Source organism: Platichthys flesus, chromosome 12 (assembly GCF_949316205.1).
Source record: "Platichthys flesus chromosome 12, fPlaFle2.1, whole genome shotgun sequence".
Classification (NCBI taxonomy): Eukaryota; Metazoa; Chordata; class Actinopteri; order Pleuronectiformes; family Pleuronectidae; genus Platichthys; species Platichthys flesus.
This window is the reverse complement of record NC_084956.1, coordinates 19,270,794-19,289,354: the sequence shown is the minus strand read 5'-3', so window position 1 is coordinate 19,289,354 and position 18,561 is coordinate 19,270,794. Positions and strand designations below refer to the sequence as shown.

Below are 18,561 nucleotides of genomic sequence, written 5' to 3'. Positions count from 1 at the left end.
ATACACACAGCTGGGTTGTTGTTTGCTTTTCTTCCCCTCAAGCACCGGCTAATTGCTTGTAATGCAGGGACAGAGTGGAACAGTTAGTGTGTTCGCAGATTGGCTGATGATTCACTGAGCACACACTCTCCGGCTCTGAGCATTACAGATTGTTGAGACATGGGCCCGTAAACAGCCCAGCGTGTGGCGTCATCTATCATGGCACGGTCGGTTAACTCGCCATCATGTTATTTTCTGCTTGCCGAGCCCTAACACGCCAAAGGTTGCCCGCCGGCCGTGCGGCGCGGCACCAGCCCCGGGAGCGCCAGTAATGAATGTTTAGCCGAGCGAGCGCTCCCTCTCTGCCGGTGGGCCCCGGGTAATTTGTTTATCTGTCTAAAGATTATGCAGCCCGAAAATCCACAATTTTATGCTGCCTTTGTAAATTATCAAGTGTGTGTTTGATGAATGTATCTCCGGCTGCGGGAGGCAGCGGCTCGGGGCCGGCTGCCAGACAAATAGAGAGGTGGCAGTGCGTGGCCCGCTCGAAAAGGTAGTGAGGTGGAGGCGCACGTGTGCTGACCCTGCTCAGCTGCAGGATTGGTCTGAAGTTAATTTGGATTCTGCTTTATGGTTCATTCTCAAGCTCTCTGTCTCTTTCGTCTGAGGCGCCAGTGCAGATCACAGACACAACCGCTAGCACCCACCCACCAGCCTGTATGTGTGTGTGCGTACGCGGGGGTTGGGGCGGCTGTTTAAAAAGTCTTTAGTTCAACCAGACAAGTGTGATTTATTCTCCAGTCTGCAGATCCATGTGTGAGTGGGTAACAGCTTCTTTGTGTGCAGAAAGTGATATTGAAACAGGATTCTCTCAGATAGGCACTTAGATTACGGTGGGAGTGTATTTGGTCGAGAGGCAAATGTCCACTTTGTAAATCACTGCTGCTTCTCATTTCTCTTCGCTGCACCGCACCGACTGCAAGTTTCAAAGTGAAAACTGTGCAGAGTTTCTAAAGGTGCGTCCACTTCAGTGGAGACGAGCTGTATCTGTGCGAAGTATAATACATTAATTTGAAAGAACCTAACTATCATGTTATTTTCATTTATATTTCTGATATGTTCTGAGATATTTATAGATGATAAATATAGCATCATAAAACTTGTCTCTCTGTTAAAAATGTTTGTGATTCTTGCATAAATTGTTCTTATTTCTAGTCGTGGTCCTAACATTTATCTGAGTGTGTGAGTTTGTCTTTACTACATATCCAAAGTGAATGACGTGAGAAAAATGTGAACATCAACTAAAAATACATAATTGAACTGGTGACACGATAAGGATCTTACTGGTACCTCAGTAAATTGTTGTAACAGCTCCACTACAGTATCCACCTCGAATACATACCTGAACCTTCTATTTAAATAAGTACCTCTGCTTTTATTTTGAAAGGTACAACATAATCCTGCTAATTTTGTTTAATGGAGCTGCTCCATTGATTGCTCATTCGTGAACGTGTCATAAACCACAACACAAGCCTGCAATGTCTGTGCCGTATAAACACAAACAAGGTGCTGCTGACTGTGCATCACCGTGCACGTGTGAGTACGACTGTTGTTCATCACGTTTGCTTCACAAAATAATGTGTTGGTTTTGTGTCTCTGCAGCCTGAAAATGAAGAGAAGTCTATAGTCTATGACAACATTGGGCCCAATGTCTGCATGGGGGACCACAAGGTAACAGGGGCCCTGCCCACATCTTCACTTTGTGTCATCGTGTTATGCTGTTGTGAAGAAAGTGTTGATTGTGAATTGTGATTCTGAACAGAAAAGAGAGACTTTTCTCAACACATGTGAATCCACTACCTTTATATTGTTCTATTCTATAAGTCTATTATGGTGCAACTGGATGTTAACATATTGCAACTAGAATGGCATACCTCCGCCAAGTCCAGTCTCCTTATCAAACCACATTTATATTCACTAGATCCAGATTTTTTTTCAGATCTGCATCAGATTGCTCTTATTAATAAATATCCATCCTCTAAACATGTCTGATTTGTTTTTCATCAAGATCCATGAATTGTTCTCTCAAAATGTTTTAAAGCGTCCTGTCTAACAACTTTAAAGAAAGTGGGTTCTTCACGGATCCATACCACATCTTTTGGTTTCGATGTTTTTCTGTGGAAATGTAAAAGAAAAAAATACTCTCTGTTTAAAGTGAAAAAAGGTCTACTACAATTTGATGTAAACCTGCTAACAGAAAAACAACAGTACTGGAAACACAGCCTCCTCGGTGGAGGGAACTATATGAGTATCATATGCTATCAAATGTTTTAAGAGTTGGTTTATTGCATCATTATCTATGCTTTTCAACAAACATCTTATAATTTCAGTTATGTGTTAAGTCGCTCTTCTAACATTGTGTAAAGGTTATTTTCAAATTGACAGAAATAACCTTTTATGCACAAATGATCCTTCTGATTGATTTTGAAAATTTGTTCAAGTGAAGCTTAGAGTTACAAATACACCAATTTTTCAGGAAGAATCTTTTCAAAAGTAGGAGAGAGGTCACTTCAGCCGAGCGCAGTTTGTATTTTCTTCTTTTCGTGAAGCTGACTGTATAGAGAGTGTTTAACACCGTCGCTTCAGTCTCTGCCGTGTCAGACGGAAGGTCTTGTGCTGAAGAGAGGCGCCTTAAGTCAGGTCTTTCATCATCGCTTAGTGAGACATATGCAGTAGTGTGTGTGTGCGAGCTGACCCGAGCACGCTGGCAGATACTGCGGCAGCCGTCACCTCCGAGCCACACACTACTGCTAAAATCACGGCTGGCTATGTTAAAAAATGTCCGATGTAGTTAGCACACAGGCACAAAGACGCACGGCCCTGGTATGTGAGTTTAACCTGTGTGTCATAGGTGCTCAGAGAGGGAGAGAGGGAGAGAGGGAGCACTAGTCCCAGAGAGCATTAAGAACTTCTGTTTGCTGTCTCTAACTTTGTGTCCGTCTCTGTCCCCATGCCAGCCTGTCTTCCTGTCCTTCCGAATTACAGCGGGGGCAGGTAAACCTAATGCAAATAAGCACAAGTGTTGTGTGGTGCAGTGATGTCGTGGTAAATATTAATTTTTTTCATTATTATAATTCTTCTTCCCATTGTTGCTATTGTTTGATTTGATTTGCTTGAGTTCTTCATTACTTTGCACAAATTTCCTGAAAGGCAGATTACTGTCTGTTTGAAAGTTTTATTCCAGGTTAAAACATCATCAGTGGAAAAATGTGACATGATTGCTTAAAATGCTCCAGTCATTTTAAGAAGTTTACTTACAAACTAGAGCCTCTGCATCTCGTATGTTAACTTAGAAAGAGTGTCGGCACCAGGTTATTTTTCTTTGAAATGAAAACTTGGAATTTAGCAAAATAAACTTTTCCTTTTTCTTTTTTTCTCCTCTACAGGGAAGTCTTGCCAAAGGGGGGAGAACATATTTCGTGAAGCGCCTCTGTGAGAACACCAGAGAAACAAACCGGACACACACACAGACACACGCACGCACACACACACACACACACACACACACACACACACAGAAACACACACAGAAACATACACGCTCAAAGAAACATGCACACACACACACGTATGCACCCACACTTTGCACAAGCGTACACTGAAGAACACAGACAAACTTTTTTTCAGCAGTGCTGACCAGTTGCAGTTGTCCTGACACCTCATTCATACGAAAACACCCGGCCCCTTCTCTCTCCATAAAACACTCGGTGAGATGTGGACGAGCACCCGAGGGCCCGGCTCCAGACAAGACACACATCGCTGACCTCACCGTTGCCATGCAACCCCCATTCCCCAGAGAAGAAAGAAGCCGGACGGCGGATGACTCTTTTCCACGCCACAGCCTCCTTCGCCAAAACTCTAATTGAAATCAGTCCTACTACACATGTTTAGACACCGTACTCGCCATTTTTAGGTATGCCTCTATGTATAGAAGCTACTCTCCATACAGTATGTAAGGTGTTTTAAAAAAAGAAAAGTGCAATGCAAAAAAGTTGTATATCTATATTGTTAGGATTATTTGTACATTAGACAATATAACATAGAGTTGTTGATGGTTTTAGTGCCAATCTCTTTTCTGACCAAACTTCCTGGTCCCTTTGTTGGAATAGATGGATCTTATCGGTTTATTTCAACAGTTTATATACTTATATATTTTTTTGTTTTGTTTTTTTTTGAGTTGTTCTCGTTGTTGTTGTTTTTTGTTCTTGTGTGCACAACACACTGCCATGCCTGACACATCCGTGAGTCTCATTTTATATACTGTACTTTTTAAAGAGATAATTTATAATTCTTACCAAAATGTTTATGCTGAAGCGCGTGCAGAGGGCGAGCAGCGACAGTGACCTTCGACGAGTGAGCACACGAGGAGAGGAACAGGAAGAGCTCCTCAGCGACTCGTTGCCTATCCAAGAATGTTTTAAGCAGTGCCATAGACCATGCAAGTATATAAGATATTGTTTCATACATAGCACTCTCACATTACTATTCTTACTCTAACTTATTTCTATAATATTATGATTCTGAATGTGATATTTTAGATAGGCTTGGGTATCCTTAAAGTGTAAACTTTTTTGTCTATTTTTGTTACTGCATTATGGTGCCAAGTATCCTACACAGAGATGAAGTGTGTAAGAGTTATAAAAAAAAAAAGACTTCAGTCAGATGGTAAAGGTATTGATTATGAAATGTAACAAAAATATAGAGAGAAACTCTAAAAGGTGGAGGACGAGCAGGAAGACTTGCTTTGTATTTGTTTTGTATGTAGCCTTCAGCAGCCTTCACTGCAGATCATTTGAGCATTACAGGGAGCGATCAGAGACGCTTCTTTTATCGATTTCATTTACTACACTACAGATTTCAGAGCGTGTGAAGCCGTCAGATTGATCCTCCTTGATTTTCTGTTTTTATTTCTATCTAAATCACCGCAAGTAGAAATGATTTTGTGCCTGCCGCAGAATTTATGTTGTCTCGTGTGATTTGGTTCATAGGCAAAAAGTTATATATAAGAAAACCAGAACCCTGCTTGTTTTTGTTCCTGCTGGTCCTTGTGAGTTCACTGTAGGAGTATAAGCTGCAGTTTTTCTTCACTCCATCTTATAAAAAGGCAGATAGAGATTTTATTCTAGCCCCTTCGGCCTGGCCTCTACTGTAGATGATGCAGTTCTCAAGCAATAAAAACCATTAGAGCTCAATGGCTGTTTGTCCTCATTTTACCTCTTTACTGCACAATTACTATATGAGAAGGTTTTCATCCAGGCCTTCAAGAGCAGGTCTTACCCACCATAATCTGTGTACTAATACAACACAGTCATAGGCCCAATAGAGAGGAGAGATACACACTTTCCTGAAGGGGAGAAGTGAATGTGACAATTATAAGGAGAATATTATAAGGTCGACTTGATGTTGGATACTCATATTCTTTCTATTTTTAAGAGCTCCATATCAGCAAATATTCCCGTTCAGTAATTCGTATTTGACTTTTTATCTGTAAAGTAATCTGCCACTGTTAATTCTTTACTCAGGCAGAAGTGAATGGAGTAAAATGTACTGATAGAGGCAAGAGACCAGAAAAGATTCACATCAGTCCATAATAAACTTGTTGTGATATCTGAAAAATAAGTGACAATTTTAACATTTCAAACATTGCATGATTGTATCGTGTATTTTCAACTTGTGCAAAACTAAACCTTCCTGATTATGAGTCTACGCTCAATCAATCCAACAATTAATTTAGAATATATTTTTTTTAATTTAAAGGATTATTTTGTAAAAGATAGTCATAGTGCAACATTTAAAATGGCAAAAAACTGAAGTCAATATAAATACTACAGACACTGATTTGTCTCAATAACATTTAAAGTATCTACAGGATGAAACTATTCAGTATCAGTAGTTTCTCTTCACATTATTTTCCTACTTCGCTGACCTGACTGTCAGTTTTCACTTCATGTTCAGATTATTAGAGATTCTTAAGGATGATCTGATTCCTGATTGGTTGAATCCAGAGGAGACGATGCAGAAACCACAGTGGAGTCACGGAGGTGCAGCGGCGTGTTACAGACAGAGGGGGCGCACCTCCGTGAAAAGATCTCCACATTAATAAATCTCCACCTGAAACATCACAGGCCCGAAACACAGACACTTATTTTATACAATAAATTGAAGTGACTTCAAATGTAATTCATTAACTTTAATGTGAACCATCCGTTTTCATTTAAAAAGAAAAGACTCACAGGACGGACTTGCTTTTTAGTGGATTTCAGTAAAACGTCGGCTCAGAAATAATTAAAATAACATAACATATAAGCAGTCCTAATATAAATAACAGTAATTGATTAATACATTAGATTGACAATAATGATGGGTGATGCTTTAAATCAAATACCTCCTATTTGACAGCTATGGTAATTATAATTTGTAGAAGTTGTATTCCCCGATTTTATACCCAATGAATAAGTAAATAAATGGCCTCGACGCTCAAGTTAAAAACAATACTCAAATGTTCAAAGAGTATTTTTGTCATTATCCGATTTATTTAGCCTATATTTAGACTGGTATTGCTGATAATGAAAATAATGATGACAAACAATAATAATTATGGTCATCGGTTCCGTCATGAATCATTCAGAATTAAATATAAATCATTCTTAAATCAGCATTAATCCCCTAAAAACACCCTTGTTGCCAATAACGAAATTCAATTATTGATAGTCATGAATTTGTCTTTAATTTATATTAAGCCCATACATTCAAACAAACCCGTAATGAAAATAAAAAAAAACAAAAATGCTTGTTAAATAATTTATTCATAATACAAAGTGTTTTTTCTTCCTATAACCTTCCCGGAAGCAATAATACTCTTTTAATTCCAACATAAACCTCGGTGCAGCTTTTCTGTTCCGCTGCGGGTTGAGGTAAAAACATAAACTCTTTCAAAAAGAAAATCCAAAAAGAAACGAAAGGTTTGTGTGATGTGGTTAAAACAAGCGGGGTTTCTTCCTTTACAGTGATTATTTACAGCGTTTTATACATTTGTGTGCCGGTGCTGAACAGAAGATAGGAGAAACGAAAAAGATGGAGAAAAAGGGCACGACTTTAACTTTGCAGGAATCAGAACCAAGCAGCGGGAATAACCGGGAGGGAATAAGCGCGTCAGGGCTGCGGAGGGAAGAAAGTGGCTGCCACGTTTCCACAGGCGGAAACGACATAACTTATTATTCAGTAAAAAATATATATACACAATCTCACGTACATTTTTCATCCTCAGGCTACAGCACAAAAACCATTCACTCGTCTCAAACCTGCGCCCCTCCAAACATTCTCCCCTGCTCGCCTTCTAGGACAGTGGATACCCTGGTTAAACTTTAGAGCTTTAGAAGCCTCACAGGCCCCGTTCACACCTGACACAACGTAACATGCGTCTGAGATCCGGATCAGTGTTGGCTGCGGATAAATCCCCTCTGGTAGAAGGTTAAACGGACAACTGTCATGAGACTGCGTCGAAGGACAATTATGCTTTTGCTTAGAGAGGTTTAAAATCACACAAAAAGCTGAAGTATTGAGGAAATTACACAATTAGGTCATTTTGTTTCCAGCTGAAAATATCGCATCTGTTCTGACAGGACTATTCTCACCGAGGGCAAATGTGACCCGCACCCTTCAAGGTGGCAAGAGGCCGCACATTGTGTGCGCAGGTGGAAATAAAATAATGAAACGAGTGGCATTAGCTATGAGGAAAGTTAATCAGCTGCATTCGTTACTACCAAAGTTTCTCAGTCCAACACTGATCCGGAATGTTGTATTTTACATTTACACCTGTTGTTGAAACTCCTCTCCTATGCGTAACACTGCCAGATACAGTCCGACATTTGTGTCCTTTTTCATTGACATGAACTTGTAGGTCTGCAGCTCTGCCTGGAGTCACATCTCCGTGCATACCGTGCGTGTGTGTCTGAGAGTGTGTGTGTGTGTGCGTGTGTGTTTGTGTGTGGGGCTCTTTAAGTGGGTTCGGATGCAGTCAAACGCGTCTTCCATGCGTCATGGCGCACACTTGGATTTCTCAAATTGCGCATGCCCCCTCAGACGCATGTTCGCAGCAGTCAGGGGGAAAGGGGGTCCGAAAGAGTGCGTCGAGTCCCTGTTGGACCTCCACTGTTGCCCCCCCAGCTGTGGGCATCACAAGGTGTCCGAGCTGTTGCTGCACGGGCTGATCAGCGCCAGGTTGGTGGCCTTGTGCTTTTTCAACAGTCTCGTGATTTTCTCGTCGTCCGAGTTGGGGTCCAGCGGTTTGTTGTACTCGTCGTCCTCCTCGTTGTCCGAGCTCTCCTTCATCTTCTCCGTCTCCGAGTCGTGCTTCTTCTTGGCCGTGGCCATCTCCGCCGCGTGCCTCTTCCGCCATTTGGTTCTCCTGTTCTGGAACCAGACCTGTGGAGGAGGAGAGGAGGCAGAGCCCGGTGAGACGCGCACAGGACGATCAACAGGTCCGCATAGAAACAAGCGATCAAATGGCACAAAAACACAACAGCAGACACGGTGCACTATTTTTAACACAGCACACAACAGGGGGCAATAATCCTGTGTGTGTGCAAAATGAGTAGCAACCACCACAAAGTAAGTCAATAATAGCAACAACAACAACAACAATAATAATAATAGTAATGTGATGTGCAATCATTTTGTAGTAATAAAATAAATATCTCCCTTGGCCTGCGCTGGTAGTATTGGGAGTTTGCACAGAGGTGAAACTGGTGGTAATAATATTGTCTACAGGTTTTCTATGTAAACCTTAGTGAGCAGGTGCTGGTCGGGGTTTACCTTGACTTGGCTCTCGGTCATCCCTAAAGAATAAGCCAGGCGGGCTCTCTCCGGACCCGCCAGGTACTTGGTCTGCTCGAAGGTCTTCTCCAGGGCGAAAATCTGCTGCCCGGAAAAAGTGGGTCTGGAGTGCTTCTTCTTCCCGTCCTTGTCCATCATGAGGCTGGCCTGGGCTGCAGAGACACGAGCGCACACACACAGTTAGAAGCTGATTACAGTTACAGTAACACAGATGCTTATTTAACTGCGCAGCTGTGAAGCCGCAAAATAAAGGTCAACGCGTTTGACTTCACATTGAACCTCAGATATTCCTCAAAGTGAAGTTTACTACCTTTTTATTTACTTGATTTATAATTCAACGTGTTTATTATTTAACAGGTTATTTAACAGGTTACGTGACAGGACGTTGGTCCTGTCACGTGTCACATTATTCATATTATCATCTTCATGTTAGTAACTCTTGTCTGACGCTCAAAAGCACCATATTGTGAAAATAAAACAGTTTAATTCGTTTGGGCGAAAAAAGCTATTAATATTCAAAATTATATTTTACATTTCCTGTCATCACAGTGGAAAATAAACTATAACTTGAGTTATTTCGCTTTGTGTAGTGACAGAGTTCTTATACCAGATTAAGGTCTAAAATCACAGGAAATAATATGTCATTTCACAAAGGAGCTTTTTGTAGTTTTCCAGAATTTCTACAAATCATAAACTAACTTTAAGAAATGTGCAAACAGAGAGAGAGAGCCGGGACTTACAGGGACAGTGGATCCGCGGGTCCCTCCAGGGATTCCCCTGCATCACCCCGGGCCAGAAGATGGGCGCCCTCCCCGGCAGCTCGGCCAGGGGCTTCGGGTACCGCGACACCGCCGGGCTGAAGTACATCCCTGCCGCCGCCGCGGCGGCTGCGGTGGTGGTCAGGCCGTTTATCCTCGGGAAGCCGGACAGCAGCTGACCGGCTGTGGTGATGGGTCTCCCCAAGATGTCGCTTATTCCGTGCGGAGTTCCTAAGGCAAGGTGGGAGTTGAGGTTGCACAGCGAAGGCGCCTTGAAGCCCCCGGGGCCCTGCTGCAGCGAGTACGGGAACAGGGACGTCTTCATCTCGGTCATGTTGTGCAATGCCGCCAGCGGGGTGCTGCCCAAGACGAAAGCACTCTGCCGGTTAGCCTCCATCTGCCCGACCGCTAACATTTGTGGACATGAAACACCAGAATCGCTCGCAGAAAAAGAACGGTGAACAAAAATAAGTTGAGGGGAGAAAGAGAAGGCTCGGGGCGGGCTGGTGGTGTTCAGGAGTCGGGCCGCTTCTCCCTGTCCCGACGCTTCCTGGAGGAGGAAGAGGAGGAAATGTTGGAAAGTTGAGCAGCTGCGAACTTCTCGTCTCTGAGGAAGATCTCGGTCCAACTTCCAAAATATGGCTCCTGTGCTGGTCTGTGTGTCAGTGGATCAGCGGGGAGAGAAGAGCATGTGTCCTTCTCAGCCTGAGGCGGGGAGTCGGTGAGCCTGAGGCGGGGTGTCAGTGAGCCTGAGGCGGGTTGTCAGTGGTGTGTCAGTGGGTTTGATAGAACCCTCAGCTTGTCTCCTCGCTTCTCTCCGCTCTGCTCTCATTGAGGCGCCGCCAGCTGATAACAGCGCCGCCACCTGCACCAGCCTTATTCCCATTGGACAAGGCTGAGTGAGACAGCGACGTGATTGGACGAGACGGGGACTCCACTGTTTCACATGAGCGTCTTCGCAAGAACAACGGTGCCTTAACTTACTGTCGGAAATATGAGCTTTTTTAGTTTATGCCGCAACACGAAGGAGCCTTTTCATTGCGTCAGTGACTGACTGAATTGATTAATGACAGATGATCAATCATAGTCTGTCTGAAAGTTACGTTGCAAGCAGAGTCAACACCAGAAAAACAACAAAGACTGTGTTATAAATATGTATATATATAAATATGCATATTGGCCTATGCACTACAAAGACAAAGTTTTCTATTTACAACTTACTATTTTAAACTGACTTACCATAATTTAATAAAATTCACATAAAAATCCCTCCAAGTTTGGTCCACTAAATAGAATATACAACAACTGTGTCCGCATGCTACTAGCAGCTAAAATCAATTGAAGTTTTTATCCAAGCCTCATTAAAGCCTTGGGGGTGTCTGAGGAGACCCTGAAGGTACCACGCAGCCACACTATTAAGATCTTGTTAATGACGCGTCTCCCACTGTGGAAATCATTGTTTCCTACATGTGACAAAGAATATACATTTACATTATAAGCTGCTGGCAGACGATGAGAGTATATTAAAGTGGGACAAGACAGAGAGGCACAGATCTGTTATGGATTTGGAGTATGTTTTCAATGTGTTCTGAGTGGATTTATTCGATATAAAATAATGTGGTCATGACTTCTCAACCACTTACGATTTTTTTATTTTAATTTCCTTTGCACAAACGTTTTTGTAACTGAGTCCTAGATGACCAGGAATAAACTCAGTTATTCTAACTTCGTAAAAATAAATAATGTAACATCACCTTGTTGAATATCCCCAGTGTTTCATGTTTTTTTTTATCCTTTGAGAAAAAAATAAAATAAAAGTGAGTGCAGCGGATCATTTAAGAGAAGCTACAAAGTCTTTAAAGGACGGAGCTGGATTTTATATGAGGGAGATAATCCCTGGGGGGGGGGGGGGGGGGTGTTGGGGGGGGGCGCAGTGAGTATGTGTGTGTGTGTGTGTGTGTGTGTGTATGTGTGTGTATATGCAGTCATCACTCTGAGTGCAGTAATATTTTATGGAGATGTGAGCAGGTTGTAAGAGTGAAATATGGCCACGTTAGCATTTGAAAGGCTTCAGCAAATGCACCTTGCTGAACCATTTGCTCACCGGGGAAAGATTGTGGATTTTAAAAAGGTTTTCAACGCGAGGTGATTCACAATTTTGACTGTATTTCTCCGGCCTGAAGGGATGCACACATACACACGGTTTCTAATTCTGTTAATGTCCCTCTGTGTCTAATTTATACCCGTAGATTTCCCCCTGATGATATACATGGATTTTATTATCTTGTTTTAAGGTCTTTCTGAAAATGATCAGTATAGGAGAAGCTGTTGGGTGGAATTAAACAAAAATAAAAAGCGCTATATATAGATTTCCCTGCAGCTCAGCTTGCTGGTCCATGTGATGGTGGGGAAGTTAAACACATCCAGTTAGAGGCTGACCCAGTGTGGGATCAATTACACAGAGATTGGCACCTTCATCTGCAGCCAGTGAGCGGAGCTGCCAAACAGTCCGTCACCACAAAACCATCAGCGCAATTCAACACGATGAAGGATCTGGGTTCTTCTCTCGTAAATCTACAACTCATTTAAAGTTTAAATTCTCAAAAGCAGATTTGTTATAATATAAATAGACGCAGGGCTTATTAAAGAAAGAGAAAGTTAAAATATTGATTCATAATTAAAAAATATATGAAAGCAGTACAATTACAATGAATCAAATTAAATGAAAAATCCACTTTTAAAAATGAAGATATTGACAGACCTATAGCGAACATAATTATCGATTATTGCATGTTAATGTAATAATAATAATGCTATTATAACAATAACAATTACGAAGACACCAACTGTAATAATAATAATAACAATAATAGCAATTATAATAATAATACGAGTAATACGAATAATATTAATTATAATAAGAATAATAATTTAAATAATATTAGGATTTTATTCACATTTCCTCATATATATTTGCATTGGACTAGCACAGACCTGTTGCTCAGATAGCTTATAGCGCAGTGTTCTTGATGCAGTAAACTCTATTGTGGATTGTTGGCCTGCTGATGGCGCGTATCTGCCACAGGCCTTTGTCCTGCCATTGACTGGAAATAGGTTAATAAACAGCGTAAAGATAATCTTATCTGAGTGTGAGCTCCACACAAATGTGAATTGACAGCGCAGTGACAGAGGAGATAAGCAGATGTTTGGACAAAAAGAGGGTTGTTGTTGGTTTGGAGCCGGTGGACGTGCTCAGTCACAGGGGACGTCCAGCTGCTCCAACAGCACCAACTGTCTGGCTGCCATTTACAGCGACTCACACTGAAATACATACGTCACAGATAGACACTTGCATACAATCTAATTTACACCAAATTTCACCAACATTAAAACAGTGCATGGCTCTTTGATAAAGACCTAAACCTTTCTATTTGTTTGAAGAGAAGATATAAATTCACAAGCAGGTCATGAGACAAGTTGAAATATGCCATTACTGCTCTCCTTAATAAAGTTTCTGTCTGTGAGCACCTAATGAAAAGTCTGATGGGCAAATAAAGACTTGGACCCTGTCGAACTGGAGACTGCATGTAAATTGTGCGGCACAGGAAATCATAGGAACCCTGTTTAGTTTGTCTAGGAGCGCCCTCTAGCGGCTGAAAGTGAACCCTACTTCATGTACACGCGTAAACAGACTTTATAACGTTTCCCCCGGATAAGAAAGAAAATAAAGTCTCGAAGGAGCCATGTTGTGACTGACTGACACATCAGCAACATCTGCAGTTTCATTAAAGCACCACTGTTCAGAGAAATAATTTAAATGGATGGTAATATGGTGAATCATTCCAGAGAGGAGGCTTAGAAAAAATACTATTGAAGATACTCTGTGCAGTTGTGTATTAACATTTTTGTTGTTATTAAAAATTGTTACTGGTTAATTGTCAACAGAGATATTAGTTTCCGAGAAGGAAATCATTTCAGATTTCCCCCTCGTAAATAATTTGATATTGAGCTAAAATCTTTAGCATTTTGTCACATTCTACAGTTACTCAAGCTACTCAGTTATCTTTTTGACAATTTATGTGATTTATATAATTCTGTCACCAATAACACATAGATTTATAGTAATCCACCAAGAAGTGCCCTGTAAACTAATGAATTGTATGTTCAACACTGGAGGCACCAATAGAACACCAATATTTAAAACACAACATATTATTATTTGTTTCATGATTCACATCATATTTTCTTACTTGTGTGAAGCTTTCTCAGTGAATATGTCAGACAATCTCAGTGTATGTGTGAAAAACATATTTATCTAACTATGGTGACCTGACTTCCCAACAAAATCCGTAAATAGACACTGTCCCTGTCGCTATGGCTCCCTCTAGTGGCCATAAACAGAATATAACGATATGGACACAGGTTGCAGATGATATTTTTTAAGTAACATCACCAGCAAACCTCGGAACTAAATAAACCCAGTCTAGTTTTCATGAAATAACATGGATTTATATAAAAAAAAATACCTTTCACTAATTTCTGTTTTCTGAAGGAATAATGTGAGTAAAACACGTAATATTCCAGTTTACTGACAGTCATTTTAAGCAAAAAAGAATTTATTCTGAGGTTCTGTTTAACCACACTGACATGGCTTGAGGAACCACTACGTTTTGTTTAAACCCAGTTTTAATGACAGTGATGAAACGCACACCTCAGAGGAGTATGAAGGCAGTACAGCCACTAGATGGCAGCCTGGATCAAGGAGAGACATGACTACCTGTAACATAGTTGTGTGTGCGTGTGTGTGTGCGTGCGTGTGTCTCTACGTGTCTTTGTGTGTGTGCAGATAATGCATGTGTATCAGTCTGCAGGTCTCTGCCCTCATGTCCCCAGTTTGACCCACCCGCACGCCGTAGAGGCTGGTGTTAATGTTACAGTACTTTAAAACGATGAGATGTGATTCTATGATAACACATCAAAAGGAAGCTTTGTCAATTTTCATAATAAGTCGATCATCTAGTCAACATGTCAGCTCAGGGTTTATGATCATTCAAGACCTTTTCCTTCTCGTCCTTTGCTTCCAGTTTTAGTTGCCTTCGTCTGCTCCACTTCTCTTTCATAAGTAAGGTGAGATCTGATCAGTGAGTCTAATGTTTGACATTTTTCATTGCTCATTTTAAATCAACTCAAGCCAGGTAAAAAAAAAAGAAAAGTAAGTCAGACGGTGAGGCTCTCTGAATGACATGTCATCTCAGGACACATTCCTCTCAACACAAACACATTCCGTCTTTGTTTCTATGTTATGTGGCCATTTGGAAATCAGACGTTGGCGGCAGCATTACTGCTCAGATCAGGGAGCAATAACTTGGGGGACATGAGGGAAATGAAAGCGCTGGATGATGCAGCTGGGCTTTCATTGACTGTAGCTTAGTAAAACATCGCTTTTGGCCCAAACTGTCAGGCAGCCTTATTTCCTCAGCCCGGGCAGGGCAGGATGGCAGACAACCATATCTTCATGGATACTTAAAGATTATGAAAATCATCCCTTTAAATTTCCCATGGATACCTCAGTGAACGCTGGTTTAACCAAGACTGCATGGTCAGCTTATTGCTTTGTGGTTGCAACATGGGAGCCAATGACAATTCTACAGTTTGTGGTACAGAATAATTATTCCCATATGTCCCTGGAGGGCAAATCTAAGTGACACTTTGTGATTGACAAACACACTTTAATCTTCGTTTCATCTATGTGAAGCCTCATGCTCAGGAGAATGCATTGATGTAGGTGAGCTTGGTGTCATATTGTGGATGATTAGCAGCTGCTGATGGGAAAAAGCCTCCGAATCGCGATGTCTGGATTGGCTGCAGACTGCGTTTCACGTAACTAACGGCAACATTGGGGCCGACCTTACATATCTGTGTTGGATTCAGTTCCTCTGTGAGATGAGGGGAAAACCAATCACCTTGACAGAGTGAGATAACACACACAGACACACAGACACACACACGCACGCACTCACACACACTCACACTGCCTGCGGCCTCGTGCATCCCAGCTGCTCTGGGTCATTAGTGCACAGATCTAATCATGTGGAGATTCATAGATACAGCATGTTATCGTGAAATGTTTTAATCAACTATCTGTTTTATACACTGCATGTCTATAAATGCAGTTTGACGACGCGATGAGTTCAATGTCAAGGAATTGAATCACCGTCCTGCAGTGAACAAAGAGGATCGGTGCAGTTCTGAGATGCACACTTCAGTCCAACCACTCAGAATAACAAGCTGAGGTTTTCTTTGGCTTCGGGCGCTGAGGTTTAACTCCACCAATAATTCTCTCTCCTGAGGAGCGTCCTCTCCAAATAGTGTTTGAAGGCAGAGCTGCAGAGGTTCTCAACTCATATTACTACTCAGCGACCGTGTTGGGCACAAGTGTGTAACATGTTCAGGGTGGAGACTCAACGGCGGTTCTAACAGATGATGAGTGAAGTCAATTTTAAAAGTGCATCTCTGCATCAGTGAGAGAATGGAAGCATTCAGCTCAGTCAGAAGAGGCTTCAGTTGAAAAGTGAACAGAACGTGTTGCCGTGCACAGTAACAGGAAAGAAAAGAATAAATAAAGAGATGTGATATCAATGAGAGTCCGTTTGACACTTAGACCCTTAGTGATGTCATCAAGGTTGAATGGGGGCGGGTCCGCGTGCAGTAACAGAACCCCCCCCAGGGCCTCAACACTGCTGGTTGAGTGGATCTATGAACGTTGAGGATCTGAGTGAGATGATAGGACGCTGCACATGGAGATTGGAGGTGATTGAGGAGGAGGAGGGCCGCGGCGAATCAATGACGGCTGACAGGGGGAGAGGGAGAACCGATTTAGATTGTATTGGGACCGACTTGACTTATTCCTCAGAGTCCTCGTGCTTTACAGTAACAGATCCAGGATCATGGATTATGTTGAACACCAAATTGCTTAGAGATACAATATGTCTGCCTATGTGTACAAGCAATACCTCTATCATTGCAATTGTCATTACTGCTCCCTTCATCTGATACTAACAACTTGATACACCTCTGCATATAAGTTAGACACTGTCTTTTCTCATTAATGTTGAAATTAGTTGTGTTGACATGCTCTGCTGTACGTGACATCTGTTGCACCTCTGTACATACTGGGAGAGAGATCCCTCACATCTGACCCTCTCTGAGGATTCTACATTTGTTTTTCCTTGTTAAAAGTTTTTATGGTAGAAATTCCTCACTCACATTAGATAGATAGATTGGTAGATTGATTAGTTGGTAGATTGATTGATTGTTTAAGTTTGGTGAGAGAGATTTGTGAATGAATGGGACGTACAGAAAGTCTTCTTCATTAAACCAACCCTAAGTTTGATTTCTGATTATGGCTCATAGAGCTACTTATTAAAAAAGGTAAATTCCAGGTGTGTCTCCATTGTGAAGGTTCTGGTCATGTAAGCACCATGTTTTCTTTGGGCATCTTCCAGGAATGTGCAGCTGACTCAGGTGCTTCTCACACAAAGGAAAACCCACCTCAGAGGGAAAGAAAATCATCGCAGGGACTTAAGGGGATAGTTCACCAAAAAATGAAAATTCAATCATTATCCTCTCCACATTATGATGATTGAGAATACAACGCTTGTGGAGTTTAGAGTCAAATTTGAATCTCACTTCTAATGAATCCTGTGTTAATACTATGGGACTGGAGATTGTCTGGAGCCGCTGACATTTGTGTTCTCCCAGTTGCTCCAGATCATTTCAGGAGATTATCCAGAGTTCAGTGTATGTCTGAAAGCAGCTTCTGTTAGATCCAATCATTGCTCAATTAAACTACCTGGAGCTTTTTTTTGGATGTGCTATTTGAAACCACTAGTCATCATTGTTTGTTTTATCCGTGGCTGTTCCACAGCCTTATCTGTGGGCTTCTTATTGTAAATATACATAAATATATTTTTCTTCACCTGGGCTTTTCCTTGGTTGCCCGGTGGGATATTATCAGTTACATTTCATAGACACAGATAATTGGGGGAGATTATGAGCAGCGATGGTTTAGAAAGAACACTCGGATGATCACTGCACAGGCTCCTTCCAGGTATCTGCATTCACTGCGCTTTGAATCAGTTCTTTTTTGGGGGGAGTCGAGAATCGAAATAAAATCTCTGTCAATCATGAAACATTAACCTTTTGCTAAAATGTTAACGTCTTGAAATAAGCAACATTGGTTTCGAGTATTCTGAAAGTTCATTTGTCTGTGATGTCCAACAACTGATGGCTGTGTCCTTTTGATGAGTCACACTATTTCAACAGACCTCGCTGGAGGAAAAAGTATATGACATGTCGATAGAAAATATCTTATTGAAATCTAAGGAACTGTGCACTTCCAGCAGAAGGTGAGATGGTTGTGTGAGGGTGACAATGTTTTTGGTTATGAAGGTGATGATCAGAGGAGTGGTTTGAGGTAAGGAGGTGGAGCCGGACCATTGTCTGGTGCGTCTGGAGCTCTTGTAACCATAGTCAGCAGGGAGATTAATGTAATGCCTCCTCTCAGGCAGATATCAAGGCTACAGACTGGGCTGTTCAGGAGAGCAGGACGCTCACAGGGTCTGGCTGATTGATTGCTCTGACACCCAAAGGTCAGCATGGCTAAGGTCCTGCTGCCTCTGTTTGAATTTTCCCTTCTTACATTAAAAAAAAAAAACAGCATTTTCTTTTCTTGAGGACATTGGTCAGGGACAGAGTGCTAATGGCTTCTCTCCTTGGCAGCAGGCCGGTCCGCTTGGGCTGTTGCAGATATTGATGACAGAGTGAATAAGAAGTGAGAGAATTAAAGGCAGATGAAATATAAGGAGTTTATCCAGATGAAGACAAATGAGTGGCCGGGCCTGGCAGCGTGCTCTGTTCTCCAGGCTCT

General features: G+C 41.7%; 2 protein-coding genes across 3 annotated transcripts in view; one reads left to right on the top strand and one right to left on the bottom strand.

Moving 5' to 3' along the window:
• Positions 1 to 5,231, top strand: part of LOC133966332 (inositol polyphosphate-5-phosphatase A) — a 147,466-nt gene extending 142,235 nt beyond the window's left edge. Inside the window, exons 14-16 of one of the 2 annotated variants that reach the window (XM_062401222.1) lie at positions 1,642 to 1,710; positions 2,997 to 3,033; positions 3,426 to 5,231. In XM_062401222.1, the coding sequence (XP_062257206.1) occupies positions 1,642 to 1,710; positions 2,997 to 3,033; positions 3,426 to 3,475 (156 nt within the window). In that variant the 3' untranslated portion in view covers positions 3,476 to 5,231. Of the gene's footprint in view, positions 1 to 1,641; positions 1,711 to 2,996; positions 3,085 to 3,425 lie in introns of both variants that reach the window. The other variant, XM_062401223.1, reaches the window with a different exon arrangement.
• A 1,066-nt stretch (positions 5,232 to 6,297) lies between these two features.
• Positions 6,298 to 10,430, bottom strand: nkx6.2 (NK6 homeobox 2). The gene is made up of 3 exons (XM_062400504.1): positions 9,615 to 10,430; positions 8,854 to 9,026; positions 6,298 to 8,463 (listed from the first exon to the last, which is right to left on the bottom strand). The coding sequence occupies exons 1-3, from the start codon at positions 10,045 to 10,047 to the stop codon at positions 8,215 to 8,217; spliced, it is 855 nt and encodes a 284-aa protein (XP_062256488.1). The 5' UTR covers positions 10,048 to 10,430; the 3' UTR covers positions 6,298 to 8,214.
• Positions 10,431 to 18,561: the final 8,131 nt, after the last annotated feature.